Below are 24328 nucleotides of genomic sequence, written 5' to 3'. Positions count from 1 at the left end.
ATATAGTTAGTGGTGAAAAGCAACGCTTTCGTATGTCAACATGTATGCATGGTAGTTTACTAATATCAGTTAGAATTTTTTATCTCGAATCGACTCTTCGTTCATGACTGGGAGATTTTCGTTTTATAAAACTGTCGCTTGTTATTATCATCGTTCCACGCGTATGGAATTAGAAAATTGACCAAGCATTGCTTTGCACCGGCTATTTGTAATATTATTATTAGTGTGAAGCATTCTCGACTTGTATACGCGTCATGACAAGATAATAATCTAACAACACGCGAAAAATTATCAATTCATATCGAATATCAAGCTCTAGCACTTTGTTATTTCATGAATATATGCTCATCTATCTCGATGACAATTAGATCCGTTTCTTTCAAATACAAATGCGTGACATAGTTTGTATATATTCGTATATCCTCCCCGCGCATAGAACAGCTACAAAATTGTAAATCGATAGATACATTGTTATAGTGATTCGCGTCAAGGTAGATGCACTAATGAACGAGAACTCTATTGGTCTCTTATACAATTCTCACGTTAAAACGATCACGTTTATTGAAATCTACTCCGATTGTTATTAACTTTAAACTTTATATTTTCTCTTAAAAACGCGATCTCGAAAATATTAATTCTGATTAATAAAATGTGTTGCACGAAATTGAATCAAAACATCAACCGAGTATTTATCTGGTACATCTACCCTACACTGTTTGTAGCTGCCTGTACGTCGGATGTCAGGAAAAAAAGAAACATTCGGTGGAAAAAAAAAGGACCGATCGCTACCTGTTGTTAATCGTTACACACGTACGTTATGTCCGAATATTATTACAGTGATGATTTCAGACAGGCAGCCTTGGGTGTGCACCTGCCACCACGTTAGCACCGATTAAATGAGAGAAAGATTACAACGAAATTTCCAATTACATATAAGTTGCGGTGGTATTATTGTACCGATTATTGATCGATCTTTAGTGATTAATGTCCCATCAGCAAGCAGGTGTCAGAGGCTCATGAGTATTGCATGTGCCATACAGAACAGATATCTGTAGTACAATTCCAGGCAATTTTTTAAAAAGAAGCATATTATTATTATTAATATACGCTATTGTAAACAAATTTTTTTATCCATATATGTATATATATATTAACGTAAATTGGATCTGTCGAGTAATAACTGGAGATTCGACGAGAAACTCATAGATCAAAAGTTATGCAAGAAAGCACGAGAAATAATTGATTTAAAAATTTTTTAAATTTTTACTGAGATAGATCAAGTATATAATTTTTGAAGGAGTAGAAATAATATCCAATATAATATTCAAAATTTATTTACGAATATATATATAAGAGAGTAAGTTACTAGAGTTAAACAAATTTATCTCAATTTTGATTTTGTTCGCGATTTATTAATTAAATAGTTATTAAATATTTATTAATTCAACAGTTTCATCGTAGAACCTGCCAATACTGATTGATTCGTGATTTGTAAAATATCCTTTATGTACATACGGATTCATGTGTGTATGTGCATAACTATGGTGCGAATTAAATCTCGTGTGAATAACATTTTTGTTGTCAGAATAATACAAATCAGAGAGCACAAATAAAATATAATTGCTAAATCCGTGATTGCTTTCGCTTTACGTTAAGAAAGTAATTATATAGTTGTAAAAAATTAGAAATCAAAATTCTAAGAATAAAATGGTTTCTAAAATTAGAAATATGAATTGAAAAAACTGTACTTTCTAATCTAAATTTTTTCTATTCTATAAATTTATAAATCTATAAAAGGAAATATATATATATATATATATATATATATATATATATATATATATATATATATATATATACAAGGCATGATTCTCTCAAACAAAACTAAAAAAATACTATTCGCACAAGCATACTTAATTCGTACACGCTGTATATGCACAATATGTGAGTGTGTGTGTGTGTGTATTGTACGTACATATATCACTTGAAAACAATTTGCACAAAAAAACACACAGAAAAGACAAATTTTTATAAAAATTATAATTAATCATAAGCAATTTTTATTTGAAAAAAATTATTTCATCATAAAAGAGTGGTTCTCATATCCGCGCATATTCGTATCAATCTGAGCGTGTATACGTGTGTGTAGAGTATTATATTGTTAGTCTTTTATAAATAAAGATAGTGCAAGTTGTGCGGTCTATAAAGAATGAAATTGCATCTCTATGATAAGGAATGTCAATTATGTTGTAAAAAAATACTTGTTAGTGAGATAAAAAATATGTAAAGAGGGCGGGATGCCATCTCTGGCAGCATTTTCATCACCGCGAGTCTAACTTTACTTCTTTTTTTGTTCAAACGTGTAAAAATACGCAGATCGGAAAACTATTTTTATCGATATGTCGTATCGAATAAAAGGATGCTCAAAAGGCAAAATGAAATTAGCATACGTGAAAAATATTTCACCCGCGTAAATCTCACTGGTTAGCGCGAATTTATCGAGAAATTAAATCGTGAGATTTGATTTGTTCTAGTTGTAATAATGATACAATAATAATAATAATGATGATACAATAATAACAATAATAATGATAATAATAATAATTATAATAATAATAATTTAGATAACAGAGATCGGATCGACGCGTTACATAAACCTTCGCATCGTCCCGCGTTACCGCCCCTTGAATTCTCATTTGCAACAAAAATATACATCTTGGACAAACACGTATGTTAATGTCGGAAAATAATTTCCAATAATTTTGATTTTTATGCGAGAATCTTTTATAATAAAAAAAAGAATATAAATAATAATCAAAGTCCACCGGAAGAATCTTTGAACAATGTTTTTTTGATATTTTAATAAACATTGTCTTTTAGATTTTTTTTTCTTATTAATTACTGTGAATTATTATTTGCGTAAATACGTCTAAAAAGATAATACTCGTACTTATATGTATACGTATCCACTTTGCAAGCGTACACGCATACAAACATGTGTTATAATTTGACTTTAATTTCTGAAATTATCGAGAGAAGAAAGGATCGAGACGAAATAATCTCCCGGATCTCCGCGGAAATTTTTGACTCGCGAAATTTATGCAAGCCGCATATTTTATAATCTTCCTCTCGGCGACCGTGACTCTAATTATAGGATTCGGCCTGACGCAAGGTGTTGTTCGCGCGTTCTATTTTCATCCGAATAATCGTGTCGCGAGAATTATCGCGAAAACTAACCGGAGGAGATGCGCACCCACGTCTCGTTGCGTCTTGTGTTTTGACGCGAATCGGTATATTTCGACATCCCGGACATGGAACACTCGCGGCCTTAGTTAAGAAAGAAGTCTCTCTCTCTCTCTCTCTTTCCGTCCCACGCATCGATCCACCCATATGTGCATAATCTCTCCCTCCCTTTCCTCAGCTCTTCCTTTCTTTCCCATTACCTCGACTATTATGGCCAATGAAAGTTTCCACTGTTGCAGGTCTGAGGAAAGTGCGACCTATTTCTCGGAGGTAGGGGGACATGTACACTGCGACATTAATCAACTCTTCCGTACTATCACCGGAAGTACAATCCGCGTATATAAATGTATATAAACATATACGTGTGTAAGAGAAAAAAGTAAAGTGATTCGATAATGAGAAACAACCGATGTCGATCGGTGCGGCGTCAGGTACACAGGACGAGGCGCGCAGGCACAACACCGCTGCTGCTTTGGACCGAGTGAAAGCTCTCCGAAACTGACATCCGAGAGAGGAGACACGTCTACAAAGGTACGTATTTTCGCCGCGGATAATCTAGCACGCGGTAAAAACACGTACTCGGAGCGCGTTTGTGTTTGCGCGGATCTCGTCGTAATATAAATGGTAAAGCGACATAATATAATTGCTGGTCGGAACGATCGGGACGCTTTCCGTCTGCTGGATTATTCAAGATCCGATATGTATGCGTAACTCCTATCAGATTTATTCCTCTTCATCGAGAGAATGATGATGATAATCATCTTCGGATCTTAATATAAGAACAAATCCGTAGAGACAAAGAAGCATCCCGATCATTCGTGACGTCGAGACTGCAAGAAAGATGAAGATGTTGGAAAAAAAATTAAGAGGACAAAAGAGAGAACTTAATGAATCGTCTGCAGACACTAACCTTTCCGCGTTGGTGCGAGAACAGTGCTTTTTCTCTCTCTCTCTTTCTCTCTCTTTCTCGCTCGCTCTCTCACTTTCTCTCTCTTTGTATACTCGCGCTGTCTCTGCGTGTTCACGAGAGAGCGCCGGCCCTTTGATAAGGGTGCTCGCGGATCTGACCCAGGTGTCTACGCTGCTTGGCAGCGGCCGCCGCTGCGCCTGTCGCCAACATACATAGCATGAGTACATATGATCGAGAGCCACGTCGAGAGTCACTTTCCGCGGACACTTTCGCGTCCCGGTCCGTCGGCCTATAAAATCTAGAATCTTGCCGCTATTATCAATGCAAACGACACACACCGGAGAGGAACCCGTTTCATAAAGAGAAAGAGAGAGGATCTCCGTATAAATGTATACAGGGTGTCCCAGACTTACCGAATCAGCCACTAATGGTAGATTCCTGAGATCATTTTGAAACGAAAATCTTGATACCAAAATGTTGAGAAAGTTGTAGTTTCGGCGCTACAAAGGATTAAAGATTACCAATCGGCGCGTTACGTTCTCCTGTGCTCAGAAACAGTCAGTAGTTTGAACATCTTTATAAACATTTTTGAACAATTCGTTGACTGCGTCATGTTACATCATTATTATTGTAATGTTATTAAAGTTTCAATTACACTTGAACATATCTTTCTATTTTATATCAACTCTTCTATTGATGTCAATATTGTTGCGCGGATCCCTCGATATGTTATGTCTCTAAAAGCGGCGCGCCAATTGGTAATCTTTAATCCTTTGTAGCGCCGAAACTATGTCTTCTTCAACATTTTGGTATTAGAATTTTCGTCTCCAAATGATCTCAGGAATCTGCCATTAACGGCTGACTCGATAAGTCTGGGACACCCTGTATATCGATGAAAAATAATCGTTGTGCATAAAAACGCACGGATTGCTTGACTGAATATTTATACCGGAGTATCTCTCTCCCTCGTATGCAACGGGTTCCGGCGTTGTTACGAATTTGAGAGCACGTTGTTACCACGAGACAGAGACAATTCTCCCTGCTAAACGTAGAGAAAATATAAGATTGCTTCTCTTGGTTCAATTCGTAACAACACCGCCGGATCAATGCTGATTGTGTTGCCTACGGATTACGACCGATACGCGAGCCACGTTTACGATTTCTTCGTCACATCTCTGTCTCCCAGGGGAGTGGACTAACACGGAGAACGCAGAAGCTACTAAATGCTTGACTCGCGCGAAATACTGTTCGGTATCGACACGATGCTCGCCGACATGCATCATAAAGATCTGTCGACTCTGAGCATCGCTGACATGGAATACATATGAGACACTGCACCCAATTCAATACTGAGATATTCTTAAATAAGATTCGGAAATACTGCAAGTTTGTTTGATTTTTTTTAATAAGAATATAGTTGTCAAAAATTTAATCAGATTGATATTTTATTTCAAGTTTTATTAATATTTATTTTTGTGCGAAAATTTTTCCTAAAAAATTCGTTACTTAAAGATATCTCGGTCCTGATGGGATTTTTGTGGTTTCGATTTGTCTCGATCTTTCATAGCTCACGTTCGGTCGTATTCCTTAGGCTTGTGGTAAGCTTGCTCGCCCTACCATAACACTCTGTAAGAATACTGTATTATCAATGAGAGAAGTCGTGCATCCCTGAAAAATTCTGTGTTAAAAATATTGTGACATTTCGCGAGAAGCGAGATACGGCTTTTTGTCGGAGACACGCACTTATTTACTTACTTATTATACATTTCATTAAAGCCTATCATATACATCTTTACAAATATATCTCCTCTTCACTATCGACGTTTGTAGGTACGTGAGAGATTTTTTTACATGTTTGTTGCGTATATATAAAATTCATTAAAATACTTGAGAAAATCTATTTGACACCGGGTTTCTTCTCGCTCCTGGAGCAGTCAAAATCCCATTTTTGATTTTTGTCGTGAAAATCAGGTAAAATCTTTGTCATGTAAGCTAAAATGTATCCAACCATTCTACTCGTTCCTAACAACAATGAGTATTGAAATTACGTCTATCCGTTTCCCTTAACCTCGTATAAATATATCTATATAATGGCTAAAACTTTATAAAAATAAAATTAAATAAACGTATAAAATAATATAATATGATATATATATATACATATAATATGTGTATGTATATATAATTTGCATAACGCGTCGAATTTTAACATTACTTAAAGACTATGCCATCAAAAGAGTATTGCGTATCTATAAAATAATAATCCGTATAAATATTGTACGTGCGCTAACTAATCATCATTCGATTCTCCTTTGTTGCGGGGGCGTGGACGCGCAATTAGAAAATAAACAAAAAAAAAGAGAAATAAAGTATATACTTTTTAACGCATAGTCTTATCTGTATCGTCTCTGAATTTGCTACAAGTAAACGCTAGAACCATCAGTCCTCAAAATATTGTTTGGTCCCTGGGTATATTCTCCCTCCACCTACTGTCTGTCCGCTTTTTTTTAAAAAACCCTACATATACGTATATTTATTATAGACTACCTATCACCAGCCATTGTAACGTTGTATGGCGTGTCGCGCGATAGATTCAATTTCTGTCTGCATTGATGAGATACGACGAATCCTCGCTAAATTATTTTCTAATTCGATTGGCATCGTGCGATTAATGATAATTATCTCGATTGATTTTAAATTCGTCATTACATGTTTTCTAATAAAAAAAATTAGCTGCTATTTCTTGAGAATCTTACGATTGAATGCTCCTTTTCTCTTGACATTTATTTTCTCCCGTTTTTAGATAACTATTATCGCGCTAAACGATTCGCGTAATTACATCGCTAGAGTCGTCACTGCAAAGAGTTACGTAATTAGAAGTACGGGTGTTCATTCGGGACGAGTGATGTGTGAGAGAAACAATGTGGAGTGAGTTTCGTAAGAGAGGTGGACGGATCGAGTTATTAGTTGTTTAGTCGCGTGTTAGATATCAACCCGAGGGATTCGATTGGGATTCTAGTGGTACTTTGTAGTTATAATCGTCGCTAAGCGTAATTTAAGTCAAGCGTGTCATAAAATATATTCGCGAGATAAAAAAAAAGAAGAAGAAGAAAACAAAAGGAGAAAGAAAACGCAGACTAAAATTCGGTTAATGTATTATACATACCATCACCGCCATATCGATATATTAAAACGATCGATTTCTTTGTTTTAGTAAGGAGAAAAATGTCTCTAAGCTGTGACTTACAGTCTACGATAAACATCCCTTCGTCGAAAATATACTAACTTCGAACTCTAAAGAGAGAAAGCTTTAAAAAAAAAGAAATACCTATATTACCTATATTACACAAATACAACATTAATATCATTCATATACAGGGTGTTTCTTAATAAGTGCGAAAAATTTTAGGAAATGATTCTTTATCGAAAATTAAGGGTGATTTTTCATATAAATATATACTCCTACATCCTTCCCTGTGGAGTTACACTCTTCCAAAAATGGGGGTAAAAATTAGATTTTTAGGTTTTTATTATAATTTTGTTTTTGTTCCAATTTTTCCAACATTTACTCTAATTTTATTTTTATTTTAAAATTTAATTCCTCGTAATTCGAAATCTATGCTATTTAGCATCGTGCTGTGCACGATAACGTATTTTTTTTTCTTGAAAACTACTGATTTTATGAAAAAATAAAAGAAATAAAAATATTTTTAAATAAATCAACTTTTTAATATATTTTTAGATGATCATATTCCCATTAAAAAGTTCTAATAAAATATTGAATAGGGGTTGCTAGTTTCATCCCCTTATAACAATACGGGAGGCTAAAAAAATATTAATAATATTTAATAAATAATCTTTTTACCAATAGAAAATATCCACCTAATTTCATTTCTTTAACTTGTTCGAAATTTGAGAAAAAAAATAAAAACCTAATTTTTACCTCCATTTTTGGAGGAATGTAACTCGACAGGGAGAGATGTAGGAGTATATGTTTATATGAAAAACCCCTCTTAATTTTCGACAAAGAATTATTTCCTAAAAATTTTCGCAATTATTAAGAAACACCCTGTATCTACGAAATAAATATATATGTATATAATATATTCTCTGAAATACTTCCATATACACGAACGTACATGTGTATACACGCATATTTAAAATAGCTACAACAAAAATGAATGGCCTTTGATTACTGCGTTGAGTAATGCGCGTTAACGATAACGCGTTACGGATCTCCCTAGTCGATCATAAGAAAATCCATTGTAAGATCTTACATGTATAAAAAAATGTATCCATCCAACTTTCCTTACGTGGTGGAGACGCGCGATTATTCATCACCGGGTAACTGGATGCCTTTGTATCGAGGAAAGAAAAATGCGTCTCGAGAGAACTTTCGACTACATATATCGTGGAAAACGTGGAGAATATATCACTACATTCCCGGATAGTCTCTCGTTTGATTAAGTATCAAGTGTGTCAGACACTTTATATCAAGCGTACCACTTTGCGGGGGATATATATTTTGGATACTGATGAGGACTGGAAAGGATTTCTCTCTCGCGTATCCTAAATATTCCTACGTGAATTTTTCGCGCAATGGCTAAAACATGATTCTCCGCGAGACTGTCCTAGCTAACGGTTCTCTACAACGACGCTGTAATTCCTGGGTACAACGTGACCGAGGTCTATACACACGACTGTCCACTCTCGCGACCTCCTTGGCACTAAAGCTATCTATAAAAGAACAAAAATATTTTATCTGCTTAGCATGTCAATATAAACATAATGTTAAAACGCGGAAATATAATTTTTAAATCCGCCACTTTTATTAAAAGCTAATAAAAAAGTCATAAATCTCTTTAAAAAATAGTTTGTTTCAAACACCATTAAATTCCACCATTACTTTCAAAAAGTAATATTCTTCTCATACCATAGAAAATAAATAAAAGTATAAAAAAAAGCTTTTTATATATAAGTCTACATTTTTTAAATAATATATATATATATATATTTATTTTTTTTATAATAATAAAACGTTTTTATTCAACCAGATAGAATATTTTTGTTTTTCGTGCATTACCCTAAAGCAATACGAGAAGAAAAGCCTTTCAGACGGCTAAACACGTAGCTGCTGGCAAACGGCACAATATCAGTGTTCTATGTAAAAAAAGACAAAAAAAAAACAAACTTTCGGACTAGTAACATCCACCCGCGATACAGCGAGTATATGCGCGTCTGCTCCCCTTTCCTCCCTTTCCTTTCCTATGTCCCTGATAAAATCTTGCCAAATACGGCCGTCTCGCGTTTCTTGCCGCTCTGACATCGCTATGTGATAACCCTGAATCTTCGATACAATTATTACGAAGGCGGTGCATACATTATACGCTAAGGCTTTTACGTAATTATTAATATCTGAACTGGACGCGACTAGTAAATGACTGATTTCGGTTATGCTCTATCTTCTAAGCTATTCTCACGAATAGTATTCGCTAACTGCCACGATGATAAGATGACGACGATGATGATGATGACGATGACGATAGGGTCGACGACTGATGACGGAGATAATGACACGATGATGATGATGATGATAACTATGACGGTGCGTACGTCGTAAATAATAACAATTAATAAAGCTATAAGAGCTCCTAATTAACAAATATCGTCTTAAAATTTAGGCGACTGTATTACTACGTGTTATTGGTGACGCTCCCGGCAAACCGACGTGCATTGAACCTTTTTGATGTCACGTTTCGCGAAGCTGAACGTCGATCGGTATCGGAGTGTCACGATAACGTTACATTATTCAATCCCGTTTTTTCACCGTGTGATAATTTAATTTCCGAGTATAATTTATACGTGTGTGATATATAAAAAATTGGCACTGGATAAAACGATTAGACAAACAATTTCTTACGACAATCAGCAGTAAAGTCAACAGTATAATCAGTATAACAAATATTCGAATCTTTATATATGACAATTAATTTTTTAAACAGACTTTTTCTTAATCTTACTGCCGTTGTTAATCATTCGTTGCTCGTCTAATCATGACACTTATAACATAAAAAAGAAAAAAACAGCCATCGTTGTGTAAACGCGTCTCGAGCCGTGCGTGAAGCAGAGAGAGTCACCAACCACCAATGACGTGCCGTACGCAATATAATATAATATAATATAATATAATATAATATAATATAATATAATATAATATATAATAATAATAATAATAGAAATAGTAATAATAATAATGATAATAATAAAAAATAAAATAGCACGGCTTCGTCCTTTCTGTCTCGACGCGCGTGTATCTCTCCTTATTAAGGCGCTTCTCGCATATTCCGTTTTTTACTAAAGAGACGAGGAGAAGGCGCGTTTCTCCTCTCGCTCTCTACATCTCTGTCGCGCGGAAGAAACTCAACGAGCAAACAACCCACCAGAATGATCAGCAGTGGCGTATTCGGTGAGCAACGGCGACGCCAGGGCGGCATAGTTGGCGTAGTCCGCATACGGCGTGTAGATGAGCCCGTGGGGATCGCCGGCCGACAGGAGCGAGCCCGGCGGTCCGGAGCCGTTCAGCAGGGACGCGGCGGTCGTCGGCACGGATATCCGCGGCGAGAGGATCAACGGCGCGCCCAGAGGAGCGCTCGGCGTCCGCATCGGCGTCCCCAGGCCCGGCAGCAGGCGCTGCGTCTCGGCCGCGGCAGCGGCCACTCGCCGCCATTCTTCGTCGCAGGCTGCAACAGACAACGAAATGGGCTTCCACTCCTCCCGAAGCCTTCCGCTGGTTCTACACCCGAGAGAGTTGCAATACCAGCGGAGGAATTTGGAGAAATGCGTAGAGGGACTTGGCAGGAAAATATTTATAGGATCCTTGCCTTCTCGCATTCGCCTGGTAGATTGTCATATGCATAATCTGACCATATTTTTCAGGATAAGTTTCTCAGAAATCTATCCTAAATTTCTTTCCACGTTTATCTAGCTAGACTCGAAACGATTGATTAATGACTCCGGAAGAATGAAATAAATAGAAGCAAATTAGTGATCAAAGATTTTTATAAGAATACTCTGAGCATCTAAATCTTGAGTGTACAAAAGTTGTAGTCGCGTTACTTGAAATTAATCAATTAATATGCGTGAGACGATTATTACACAGAAAAAAAAGACATTCTTGTTTTGAAAATATATTTAGTTTTGAAGTGGAAATCTTGAAATGAGATTATATTGCGTTAATTAAAAAAAAATATAATTGCTTGAATAATTGCTTACTTGAATGAAGCCATTTTATATAGTTCAATCGTGAAAAATATATTCTTATGATTTAAGATTTAATTTTCTCGAATGGAAAAGAAACAATGTTAGATAGAAAATAACATTTTTAAATCCAAGATTATAATTTTCTTAAAGTAGAATTAAATAATTATATATTCTTGAGGTGACAATTACGATATTAAAATAAGACTATAATATTGTTGAAATTTAAAATTATTAAATTCTTCTAAGAAGATTATAAATTGTTTTGCGTATATACGAAACAATGAACGCGTTAGTTTAAGTATATAAGTTTTGATTTGACACTTATTTTTTTTCTGTGTAATGTCATGTTTATTAATCTGTTTTACATTCCTGTTTTTAAATGTATCGATCATTATGTTTCTCTCGAATACGATAAGATATGATAAAAATTGAACGTAATTAAATATAAATAAAATAATAATAAGCGGATTTTTCCACGCGCATCGAATTTACTTCTCGAATCAAAACTATTTTAGATCCATTTCGCGTGTTCAAAATTCTTGTCGCAAAAACGTAAAAAAATACGCATAATGAGACAAGTTCTACGAACGGTACCTGCTGCGGCGGCAACCTTTGTATTCGAATCCCGGTAAGTCCCATTGATAATGGCGAGTTCCATTAGCTGCCTCTTCTTTAGCTCATCCTCGCCGTCAGCCTGCTAACAATCGACATTATCGTCAGAACACACGACCGGAGGTATAACGATAATCATCTTACGGAGGGGAGGAGAGAGGCACTTTGCGACTATCGCTATTGTACAGATCTTTTCCATTTACATATGAAAGCGCTGATTACATAATTAAGGCGCGCACATACGAGACCGTTTGGTTTAGAGGCATGGAGCGTGTCTTTCAACAGCTCGATTAATTGATATCGATTTTTGCTAATTTTCCATCGAAAAATTCGATACGCTGTAATTTATTTCAGGTGCTTGATCGAAATTGGCAAAGAAAAAAAAACTTTCTAGCATAATTTCTCGACAAGAGAGATCTCTCTTTTCAGTCTTGGCTCACACTTGTTATTATCTGTTCTAGGAGGGGAAAAATATTAATACAATTGGAACTTTCTCACCACGGGCACGAGAAGCTTCTTGACTTCCTCGACAGCACGAGCGAGCTTCAAGGTGGCACGATTCTCGGTGTCCTCGACAGTGAGTAGCACGTGCAACTCGTCCGTCAGGTGTTCCCAATTTGGCTTGCCTCGATTTTGCTCCTCCTAAGTAATCAACACGTCGCGCAATTTTTATACGCGCATGCAACCAAATTGTTAACCTGCTCGTGTCGAACACACGCACGCGAATACACACATACACGTGATACAAACTTGCAAAATCAATAGAATTCATAAAATAATCCGAATAAAAGAAAATAGAATATCGCACAATTAATTTACATGTATATATATCGTATATTTTTCATATATCCTTATTTCGAGAGATAAATTTTTGGATCAACTGAAGCACCAACGGAGACTTTTGTCAAGCAAATGCATGGCGATAATAATATAATAGACGTATATACATGTTTAATTTGAAGTTGATTGACGAGAGAAATAAAAGATACTTTGTGTTCACATCGAATTAGACGGATTTTGTTCTACGTATACTTACGAGGAAGCATTTCGCTCGTGCACCACGTGCAGCTTGAAAAAATACAGCGCTTAGTTTAATGCTCAATGTGAATCATTCACAATTCATTTTTCAAATTATTTTTGTCGTTGCTCGGATTAATTCGTCGACAAGTAGAGAACAATTCGCGAAGAAACTTGATTTCTTTAATACAATTAGATTTGACGATATTAATAGTAGGGTGAGTGATGCGAAATATTAGCCTTCATCGATTTTTCCTTCGTTCTTACCTTCTTTTTGTCCCTCATCGACCCTTTCCCGCGAACCATGATTTTACATCCTGTCTCCTGTTCCAATTGTTTCGCGGTCATGCCTCGTGGCCCCAAAATCCTCCCAACAAAGTTGAACTGCAATCACACAATACAACACACATAACAACCATTAAATCTTTCCACTTTCATGCCTACTGAGGAGAATTCAACTTTAATTAAACTTGCACCAAATACATTCGCTAATAATTAGTGGGAAACATCCGCGAGAAACTTAAAAGATCATTTCAAGATCACTTTCCTACATTTATGTAATCATTATTATTTCTTGTCTGGAATAATGTTACGATTTATACAGGGTGTTTCTTAATAAGTTCGAAAAATTTTAAGACGATTCTTTGTCGAAAATTAAGAGGAGTTTTTTTTTATATAAACATATACTCCTACATTCCTTCCTGTGAAATTACATTCCTCAAAAAATGGAGATAAAAATTAGGTTTTTATTTTTTTTCTCAAATTTGGAACAAGTTAAAGAAATGAAATTAGGTGGATATTTTCTACTGGTAAAAAGATTATTTATTAAATATTATTAATATTTTTTTAGCCTCCCGTATTGTTATAAGGGGATGAAACTAGCAACCTTTATTCACTTCTTTATTAGAACCTTTTAATGAGCCGGAATATGATCATCTAAAAATATGCATTAAAAAGTTTGATTTATTTAGAAACTTTTTTATTTCTTTTATTTTTTTTCACAAAATCAGTAGTTTTCAAGAAAAAAAATACGTTATCGTGCACAGCACGATGCTAAATAGCATAGGTTTCGAAGAAAAATTACGAGAAATTAAATCTTAAAATAAAAATAAAATTAGAGTAAATGTTGGAAAAATTGGAACAAAATTATAATAAAAACCTAAAAACCTAATTTTTACCCCCATTTTTGGAGGAGGGATGCAGGAGTATATGTTTATATGAAAAATCCCCTTAATTTTCGACAAAGAATCATCTTCTAAAATTTTTTGCACTTATTAAGAAACACTCTGTATATACAATACACTTGTACTAATGTGTACATGCAACAGCAGAATAATATACAGTCGAAAATAAATATGTATCAAATATACCACACGCAATGAATCCGCTGGTTTGTACAACCGTGAAAAAAGACTTGTTCTTCGCGAGATATCCAGTTTCATTGTTGAGTCCCGGTAAATAAAGGCGGGTAAATTTAGACTGTGAATCATCCAGCTCTTTAGCTCCCCTTGTTGCTGGCACATTTTTTTTCAAAAATATTCAGCGTATCTTAAAGATCTCAGTCGTTTCGATATAAATAATTTTATATCAAGAGAGAAGATACTTTAATTGCCAAGATGCAAGTTTTGGAATAGAGAAGGCTGCGGACAGAGAGACGTAAGATCCTTGGCACGTTCCAAAGATTTTTTTTTTATTTATCTTAAATGTATAATAATGTATAATAGCAAGCTCAATCTTCTTATACACTCGTTTCGAGTGATAAGGCTGCACAGAAAAAAAGTAAGTGTCAAATGAAAAACTTATATACTTAAACTAACGCGTTCATTGTTTCGTATATACGCAACAATCTATAATCTTCTTAAAAGAATTTAATAATTTTAAATTTCAACAATATTATAGTCTTATTTCAATATTGTAATTGTTATCCCAAGAATATATAATTATTTAATTTTACTTTCAGAAAATTATAATCTTTGATTTAAAAATGTTATTTTCTATCTAACATTGTTTCTTTTCCATTCAAGAAAATTAAATCTTAAATCATAAGAATATATTTTTCTTGATTGAACTGTATAAAATGGCTTCACTCAAGTAAGCAATTATTCAAGCAATTATATTTTTCTTTAATTAACGCAATATAATCTCATTTCAAGATTTCCATGTTAAAACTAAATATATTTTTAAAACAAGAATGTCCTTTTTTTTGTGGTTATCATATAACAGAAGCATCTTCTCTCTCGTCAAGACGATAAGAAGACTCGTCGATAACGTGGAGTGTTATCGAAAAGCACCAATCTTATAAAATCAGCTTGTCAAATCATTGATAATCGACAAGTTATCGGGTCGAGGGGCGTGCAAAGCGCTTCGAGTAAAACCAATCATGTACATGGCTCGATAACAGACGGATCAATCGCTCGCAAGAAGCACTCGTGATGAGTTAATAAACAGTAGCGAATGCCATTGTCTTAAATCATTCTCACGCGCTGATAAGATCGATGTAATTCTCTCTTGTCCATTCTCGAGACAAGAGATATCTATCGTTTCACTTGCGCAAAAAAATCACGCATACAGAGAAAAAAAGGACATTTTTGTGTTGAAAATATATTTAATTTTAACATGGAAATCTTGAAATGAGATTATATTGCGTTAATTAAAGAAAAATATAATTGCTTGAATAATTGCTTACTTGAATGAAGCTATTTTATGTAGTTCAATCGAGAAAAGTATATTCTTATGATTGAAGATTTAATTTTCTCGAATAGAAAAGAAACAATGTTGGATAGAAAATAACATTTTTAAATCAAAGATTATAATTTTCTGAAAGTAGAATTAAATAATTATATATTCTTGAGGTGACAATTACAATATTAAAATAAGACTGTAATATTGTTAAAATTTAAAATTATTAAATTCTTCTAGGAAGATTATAAATTGTTGCGTATATACGAAACAATGAACGCGTTAGTTTAAGTATATAAGTTTTGATTTGACGCTTATTTTTTTCTATGTATAAATATACAAATTCAGCACACAGAAAAAAAGGACATTATTGTTTTGAAAATATATTTAGTTTTGGAAATCTTGAAATGAGATTATATCGCGTTAATTCAACAAAAATACAATTGCTTACTTGAATGAAGCCATTTTATACAGTTCAATCGAGAAAAATATATTCTTATGATTTAAGATTTAATTTTCTGGAATGGAAAAGAAACAATGTTAGATAGAAAATAACATTTTTAAATCAAAGATTATAATTTTCTGAAAATAGAAATAAATAATTATATATTCTTGAGGTGACAATTACAATATTAAAGTAAGACTATAATATTGTTGAAATTTAAAATTATTAAATTCTTCTAGGAAGATTATAAATTGTTGCGTATATACGAAACAATGAACGCGTTAGTTTAAGTATATAAGTTTTGATTTGACGCTTATTTTTTTTCTGTGTACAAGAGAGAAGGAGAATCGCTCCTTGAATAAATTAAATAAGAAATATTAATGCGAACATATTTGAGAAGAAAATCGAGACACTCGTCCGAAGGGTTAATAAGCTTACACGACCTCGTTATTACGTCTCAATGAGCCGCGGTGGGAGAGACGCGTGCAAGCGAGACGGAGAAACGCGGCGGAGAAGGAAAGGGAGTCATTTCTTTGGCGCGAACCCTATTTCGGGCGTTACAGAAATAACATTCGATGGTGCACGCCGCGCATCGCTCGATTTCTCGTCCCAAGATCGACGAGTAAGAGAGCTTCCTCGGCGAGAGAAATATGTGAAGCAGCCGCGGGTAAAAATTACCTTTTTTTCACAGACGTTTCTTGAGGAAACGCGCGTTTGTCGAGGGAAAAAAAATTTTTTAGACTCGACACGTCGCGATTCGTAACAAATATTACATATTCACACACGGTGTCTAATTAAATCTTGTAAAAAAGCTCCCTGATCTTCCAGATATTTTTGCGCGAAAGTTTAAAAAATTGGGAAAGAAATATTTTACAGATATTTTAATGCAATTTTCTAAAACAAGCTTTTTTATATGCGTTTTCTAATGCTTTGCACTCATACGAAGCAGAAACACAAAATCATTTGAGCTTCCAGTGCTAAATTTGCAAATGTACTGAAAATAACTCTCAATACAAATAATATTTCGTAAGATAAACATTTATCACTTGCATAATTTTCATATTTTTATCACTAAAATTTATATGAAAAATATATATTTTTATATTAACATATTTTATATACATATTTTTATATTAAAACACTATATAAATAGAGATAAATATATATTTATAATATATTTTAAACACATAACTCACACACAAGTTGGCGGATTATCAACTGCTCACAATGTAAGAATAAAATTATTCAAGATAAAATTTTTTAAAAATTTCTCTCTCGAGTCTCGATAAAATTTCATGAGAATTCATTTTTTCAAGTACAAAAAAAATCCCTGAGAATCCAGTTTTCCCATGTTTTTCACAGGAAGTAGATATCCTGTGTATTATATTTATGTAACACACATGTACACTCTATAATTGAAATTATATTTAAAAAAATCTGAATCTCGCGTTTCGAGTCTTCGAAAAAATTTCGTTAGCTCGCCTCGTATCCTTGAATTTTCGTTAAAATGAAAATAATCATCCGGGAGGAGTATGGGGCAAGTTTATCGTTCGTGCAACATGATGATATTCGTCACGATACTCACGTCTGGGTGTTCCTTGACGGGTACATAGACCTTTTCTGTGAGTGTCGTGATGTCGCCCTCGGGTTCCGGCAAGATGAGCGGCTCCTTCTTCACTCCGCTGATTTGAAAAAGACTCGCCCGCACCTTCGCGATCTCTGTAACAAGAAACGAGACGGAATCGATGAAATATATACGTGTGAATCAACGGCAGACGATTAAAAGTCGCTGATCCTAAGACTTCACGAAAGAGCGAGCGTCAGTTTATTCCGAATAGTTTCATTCTACGATGAACGTCGGGGGGACGACCGTTATATCAACGAGGAAAACGAAACGAAACGAAGCGAAATGGAACCGCGTGCATCCTTCATTCGATAAATGCGTGACGCGGTCGCTCTGACTGCGATAAAGCGTAGCATAAGTGAGCCGCGCGTGTGTTTCGTGTCCAATTGGATACCTATTGCACGCAAGCATTCTCACGCACGCACATATGTATGTAACTTACCCGTGCGTCAAACGCAGCGCTAATAACGGAGCGCCGCGAATCTGGGCGTGGCACGCTTCTCCACCTTAAGTCGCGACCAGAAAGAGATTTAAATAATCCCCTCTTTTTTGGGTATTTTATATATCGTAATAATTGATATAAATGCGATTTTGTCGATCGATCAATCAAATGAAGCCTTTAACACTCTGTTTCAACTGAAAAATTTTATTAATATTAAGTTAAAAATGGGCATTTTTTTAAATTTATATAATTCTTTTTTCACTTTTTCTTTAAAAGCTGATATTTAAATTTTAAAGAAAAAGTGAAAAAAAAATTATGCGTTAATTTTGTCTAGGATATATTTTTTAATGTTTACAATAAATTTGGGCTTTTATAATTAAATAAAGTTGACAATTTTAATATATATTTGTTGCAATTTATGAGTAAAATGAAAAAACTATATGCTAAATTTTAAATCTACTTAAATAAAACAAATTTAAATCGTATTCGATCACTTGGAGAAACGTTTAAACAATCATAATTATTTATAATTGATGAAAAATATCTTATATCGCGAGAAAATAAAAAGCTTGAGTCGCAAAGGGAAATTCGCAGACACGTTTCGCAAGATTGAAATAAAAAAAAAAAAGAAAGAAAGAAAACGGATGGAACACACCTCGTTCGCTTTGATGCAATTCCACGATCGCCGTAAGTAGAATGTCGTGTAAAGGTGACTCTGTTTGTCCCGTTCTCCCTATCGGTACACCGGTCATCGATGTATCGCGACAAAAGATCGCGGGGCCCCATCGTGCAATCCGGTCGTATGTTCTTACAACGCGTATATCCGCCGCGCACATAAAGGTCAACGTTCCGCGTCTGCCCCACTTTCTCGCATGCCTGACCTCTTCGGCTCTTCGTCGTCTCCTCGCGCCAATGTGATCGTCCGCGCATCCACGAGACGAACATTCTACATCGGTGCGGCCGATAAACTTTTCGCGTTTACAAACTGTTCCTCTCAGGGACTGAGGGGGCAGTGAGTCTTATGGGCTCGGCAAACCCGAGGTACCCCAGCAGCTACCCCACATTGAGAAAAATCGTTTGATTGTATCAACAAGACGTATCTGATAGAAGACGTTTTGGTTAAACCAAGTAGAATTTCTAGTTATCATAATAAGATTTTTTATAACTAGAACATTTAATAGACTTTACTAAGTTGGATCTACACAGAAAAAAAGGACATTCTTGTTTTGAAAATATATTTAGGTTTAACATGGAAATCTTGAAATGAGATTATATTGCGTTAATTAAAGAAAAATATAATTGCTTGAATAATTGCTTACTTGAATGAAGCCATTTTATATAATTCAATCGAAAAAAATATATTCTTATGATTTAAGATTTAATTTTCTCGAATGGAAAAGAAACAATGTTGGATAGAAAATAACATTTTTAAATCAAAGATTATAATTTTCTGATAGTAGAATTAAATAATTATATATTCTTGAGGTGACAATTACAATATTAAAATAAGACTATAATATTGTTGAAATTTAAAATTATTAAATTCTTCCAAAAAGATTATAAATTGTTGCGTATATACGAAACAATGAACGCGTTGGTTTAAGTATATAAGTTTTGATTTGACACTTATTTTTTTTCTATGTATAAATATATAAATTCAGCATCACAGAAAAAAAGAACATTATTGTTTTGAAAATATATTTAGTTTTAACATGGAAATCTTGAAATGAGATTATATTGCGTTAATTCAAGAAAAATATAATTGCTTACTTGAATGAAGCCATTTTATACAGTTCAATCGAGAAAAATATATTCTTATGATTTAAGATTTAATTTTCTCGAATGGAAAAGAAACAATGTTGGATAGAAAATAACATTTTTAAATCAAAGATTATAATTTTCTTAAAGTAGAATTAAATAATTATATATTCTTGAGGTGACAATTACAATATTAAAATAAGACTATAATATTGTTGAAATTTAAAATGATTAAAATCTTTTAAGAAGATTATAAATTGCTGCGTATATATATGAAACAATGAATGTGTTAGTTTAAGTATATAAGTTTTTATTGAATTGATTTGACACTTATTCTTTTTCTGTGTATAAAACTTCTTATTATATTAACTAAACATGGACAGAGTGAGGCCATTTTTTTTGTAAATTTAGTATTATTACCAAGAAAATTTGGCAAATTTAACAGGAAAAAATTAATCATACTCATCTGGCAATTCCTAAAGAAATTCTGATTCGTCCATTTTCCAGACATACTGATTGAATCTACCAGATTTCTAATTAATTTAACCATATTTTTTTCTCAGTGCACCAAGTTTCCAGGAGTTTTTTTAATTAGACTCTTCAATTCTTCCGAGAATTTAAAATTTAAATAAAGAGATATTTAAATAATGACACATCTCAGACAATGTGTCTTTATTAAATTGGTATTGACGAGATTAGATGTATTTTTAAAACTGTAGATGATTCGATTCAATCATCATCTACGTAGTAAATTGCAGTTTATGACAATTTATGAGTACACGGCCTCACACACGCACACCTTTAATGAAGCGCTCGATTATCTTGAAGAGAAGCCAATTATTAGCTTCTGAATGGACACTGCTGTTTTTATCCAATAAATAGTGAGCTTGGAGTACGTGAGTAATACGACAATCATAAATTTTTCTGACAAATTTCTAAAGTGGTTCGAGCTAATTTTCGCCAAGAACTACCATTTCATTCGGAAAAGGTTTCATAAAGCTAACATAAATTGCCGAATATTTATTTTTTACTTTATCGTACACAGAAAAAAAGGACATTCTTGTTTTGAAAATATATTTAGTTTTAACATGGAAATCTTGAAATGAGATTATATCGCGTTAATTAAAGAAAAATATAATTGCTTGAATAATTGCTTACTCTTGAATGGAGCCGTTTTATATAGTTTAATCAAGAAAAATATATTCTTATGATTTAAGATTTAATTTTCTCGAATGGAAAGGAAACAATGTTAGATAGAAAATAATATTTTTAAATGAAAGATTATATTTTCTTAAAGTAGAATTAAATAATTATATATTCTTGAGGTGACAATTAAAATATTAAAATAAGATTATAATATTGTTGAAATTTAAAATTATTAAATTCTTCTAAGAAGATTATAAATTGTTGCGTATATACGAAACAATAAACGCGTTAGTTTAAGTATATAAATTTTGATTTGATACTTATTTTTTTTCTGTGTATGAAATAAAAAAAAATGCGCATTATCGACCTTTTAATCTACCTGCGCGTGATTATTCGTCATCGCTCCCCGTGAAAAGGCAAATTTCTCGGTTATGAACACGCCGCAAATTGTCATATTTATTCCCAGTAGAAATCATCAGATTGTTCTTTCCTCCGACACGCGAGTCTCCTTTCGGTGCGCGTCATCTCGCGCCGCGATTTTCTCGAAAGGGAGGGAGAAAGAGAGGGAGAATGCGTCACGATATGCCCGCGAGGTGCACGCGTCACGTTCTTCTTCGTCGGATTAGCTAGAAGTATGAGGAATTCACGCGAGAGGGAAACGCACAGAGCTACAAACACACACACACACACACACGCATACGCGTACACACATGCGTGGATCGGATAGATGAACGCGGATAGAAAAACAGGAATGGGGCGAAGGGAGGCGAAGAAGAGGGGAAATAAAGGAGGGCATCATAGCCGCTTTTAGCACAGCGCAGCTCATCGAGCAACCCATCTGCGTGACATCAGCTGACCGTCGCTCTTGGCTTCTCTCTCCCTCTTTCTTCCCGCTCTTCCCCCTTTCCCGACTCGCAATATCGTTCCCTCTCGCTCGCTCTGCATCTCCCTCGCGTGGAGATCTCTTCCAAAATATGCGATGCGTGTGACGCGTAGTCATGTATGAATGCGTCGCATGCGAAATACGCGCGAGAGAGACGGAGACGGAGAGACAGCGGAGCTCCCAACCGTATATCTTCGCTCAATGTCAACGTGACGAGACTCGGGCGGCCGCATTTACGTAGTTGAAAGCGCGTTGTAGAAAACAACGACGATTCACAAGTATCGATCATTCGCGGATCGGATGTCCCTACAAGTGCATCGCGTGGCACGCGCGCGCGCGCGCGCGCGCACACGTGGGTGTGCGCCGGCAGAATTGCGGCATGAGATCACCGATGTTGTAATCGAATGAAACACACATACGCGTGGCATATCGTTCAGAAGCCGAAGAATCGTCCTCCAAACATGTACACGCTATTAGACAAGCCCTCCCCCCCCTCCCTCCCTCGCTCGCTCTCTCCTTCGCATGAAGTCACCGTATCCGCTCTCTCATCCGTTTATCTAGCATCGCGTTTAACGCGAGATTTAACGCGACCGGAAAGTCTTTGGAGCGTAAAGAAAGTTTTTTTCCGATTTTTCTCGAATGTCAATTGCCTCGACCGACGGATTTGACGGGGTGAAATAAATTTTTTTTCCTCGTTATACACGTCGAAGAGACGGAGACGAATTTCGGTCAAACGAGACAACGATAATTGGCTCAAATGGCGACCTCGCCGAGGGACACGTGGCTCGCCGTTGGCGACAAAAGGCCGCGATAAACGCCGTCAGCTGGATTCTCGCACGGCTCGAGTGCAGAAATGCCGTTACAATAAGAATGTGACCGCCGATGAATTACGTGATCTTCATTTTTAGACTGAATACCGGCGAGACTTGACTTGAAACGATGAATACATTGGGTGTAAAAAAAAAAAAAGTTAATGTATGATCAATTATCGTTATAAGCTTCGGGAATAATTGCTCGTCGTTAGGTGATTATGTCTACGTGAGAAGAAATTTTTCTATAAAAGTAATAAATGCGCAATCACAATAAAATATTAGCAACACACTCGCGAATCTTAGAGATGAATCTGCGTCTAATATTTGTGTGTGTGTATGTGTATGTGGTACAAATATAAATGGCATAAAATTCATAACTAGTTCATCCATCTTGCGGGCACCCTTAAGCAATTCCCAATTTATTTTCGCGCGATGAGGCAAGCGTGTCTATTTATGTTGCTCCAGAATTTTATGACAAATACGAAATACGCGGTGAAATGACTCGTGTAATCGTGAATCGAGGAAATGAGGATTGGATTGTCGTAGGCATATCCGTCGTATATGACATGTATATCAACTTGAACGTATGTAACATATCTGATTTCGAGGCTTTTATCCACCTATCATAACACACAGTCAGCAATCTATACTTTTTTTAATTATTTTTGCAGTGTTTCACTATTTTGATTTTTTGACTTTTACAGATTTATTATTTATGCATATACAGGGTGTTTCTTAATAAGTTCGAAAAATTTTAGGAGATGATTCTTTGTCGAAAATTAAGGGGATTTTTCATATAAACATATATTCCTACATCCTCCCTGTGGAGTTACACTCCTCCAAAATTATAATAAAAACCTAAAAATTAGGTTTTTAGGTTTTTATTATAATTTTGTTTTTGTTCCAATTTTTCCAACATTTACTCTAATTTTATTTTTATTTTAAAATTTAATTTCTCGTAATTCGAAACCTATGCTATTTAGCATCGTGCTATGCACGATAACGTATTTTTTTCTTGAAAACTACTGATTTTATGAAAAAAATAAAAGAAATAAAAAAGTTTCTAAACAAATCAAACTTTTTAATGCATATTTTTAGATGATCATATTCCGGCCCATTAAAAGGTTCTAATAAAAAAGTGAATAAAGGTTGCTAGTTTCATCCCCTTATAACAATATGGGAGGCTAAAAAAATATTAATAATATTTAATAAATAATCTTTTTACCAGTAGAAAATATTCACCTAATTTCATTTCTTTAACTTGTTCCAAATTTGAGAAAAAAAATAAAAACCTAATTTTTACCTCCATTTTTGGAGGAATGTAGGAGTATATGTTTATATAAAAAAAAACTTAATTTTCGACAAAGAATCATCTGCTAAAATTTTTCACACTTATTAAGAAACACCCTGTGTATATGATACAATATTATATATTTATTGCACATTATTACGTATAAGATTTTACATTTTTAATAACAAGAAAATACTTGCTTGAAA

General features: G+C 34.5%; 1 protein-coding gene across 5 annotated transcripts in view; it reads right to left on the bottom strand.

Annotated features, from left to right (window-relative positions):
• How (protein held out wings) overlaps nt 1-24328 on the bottom strand; it is a 42867-nt gene that overhangs the window by 3106 nt on the left and 15433 nt on the right. The window contains exons 2-7 of one of the 5 annotated variants that reach the window (XM_083106051.1): nt 17752-17885; nt 13310-13426; nt 12524-12667; nt 12008-12110; nt 10594-10893; nt 4154-4350 (exon numbers count right to left, since the gene is read on the bottom strand). In XM_083106051.1, the coding sequence (XP_082962177.1) occupies nt 4265-4350; nt 10594-10893; nt 12008-12110; nt 12524-12667; nt 13310-13426; nt 17752-17885 (884 nt within the window). In that variant the 3' untranslated portion in view covers nt 4154-4264. The remainder of the gene's footprint in view (nt 1-4153; nt 4351-10593; nt 10894-12007; nt 12111-12523; nt 12668-13309; nt 13427-17751; nt 17886-24328) is intronic. The other 4 variants (XM_083106053.1, XM_083106052.1, XM_083106054.1 and 1 more) reach the window with 4 other exon arrangements.

The sequence above is a fragment of the Camponotus vicinus genome, unplaced genomic scaffold (assembly GCF_025532165.1).
Source record: "Camponotus vicinus isolate PSW18456_S1 unplaced genomic scaffold, iyCamVici1.0 SCAF_8, whole genome shotgun sequence".
In the NCBI taxonomy this organism is placed as follows: Eukaryota; Metazoa; Arthropoda; class Insecta; order Hymenoptera; family Formicidae; genus Camponotus; species Camponotus vicinus.
This window is presented reverse-complemented; position numbering and strand designations above follow the sequence as displayed.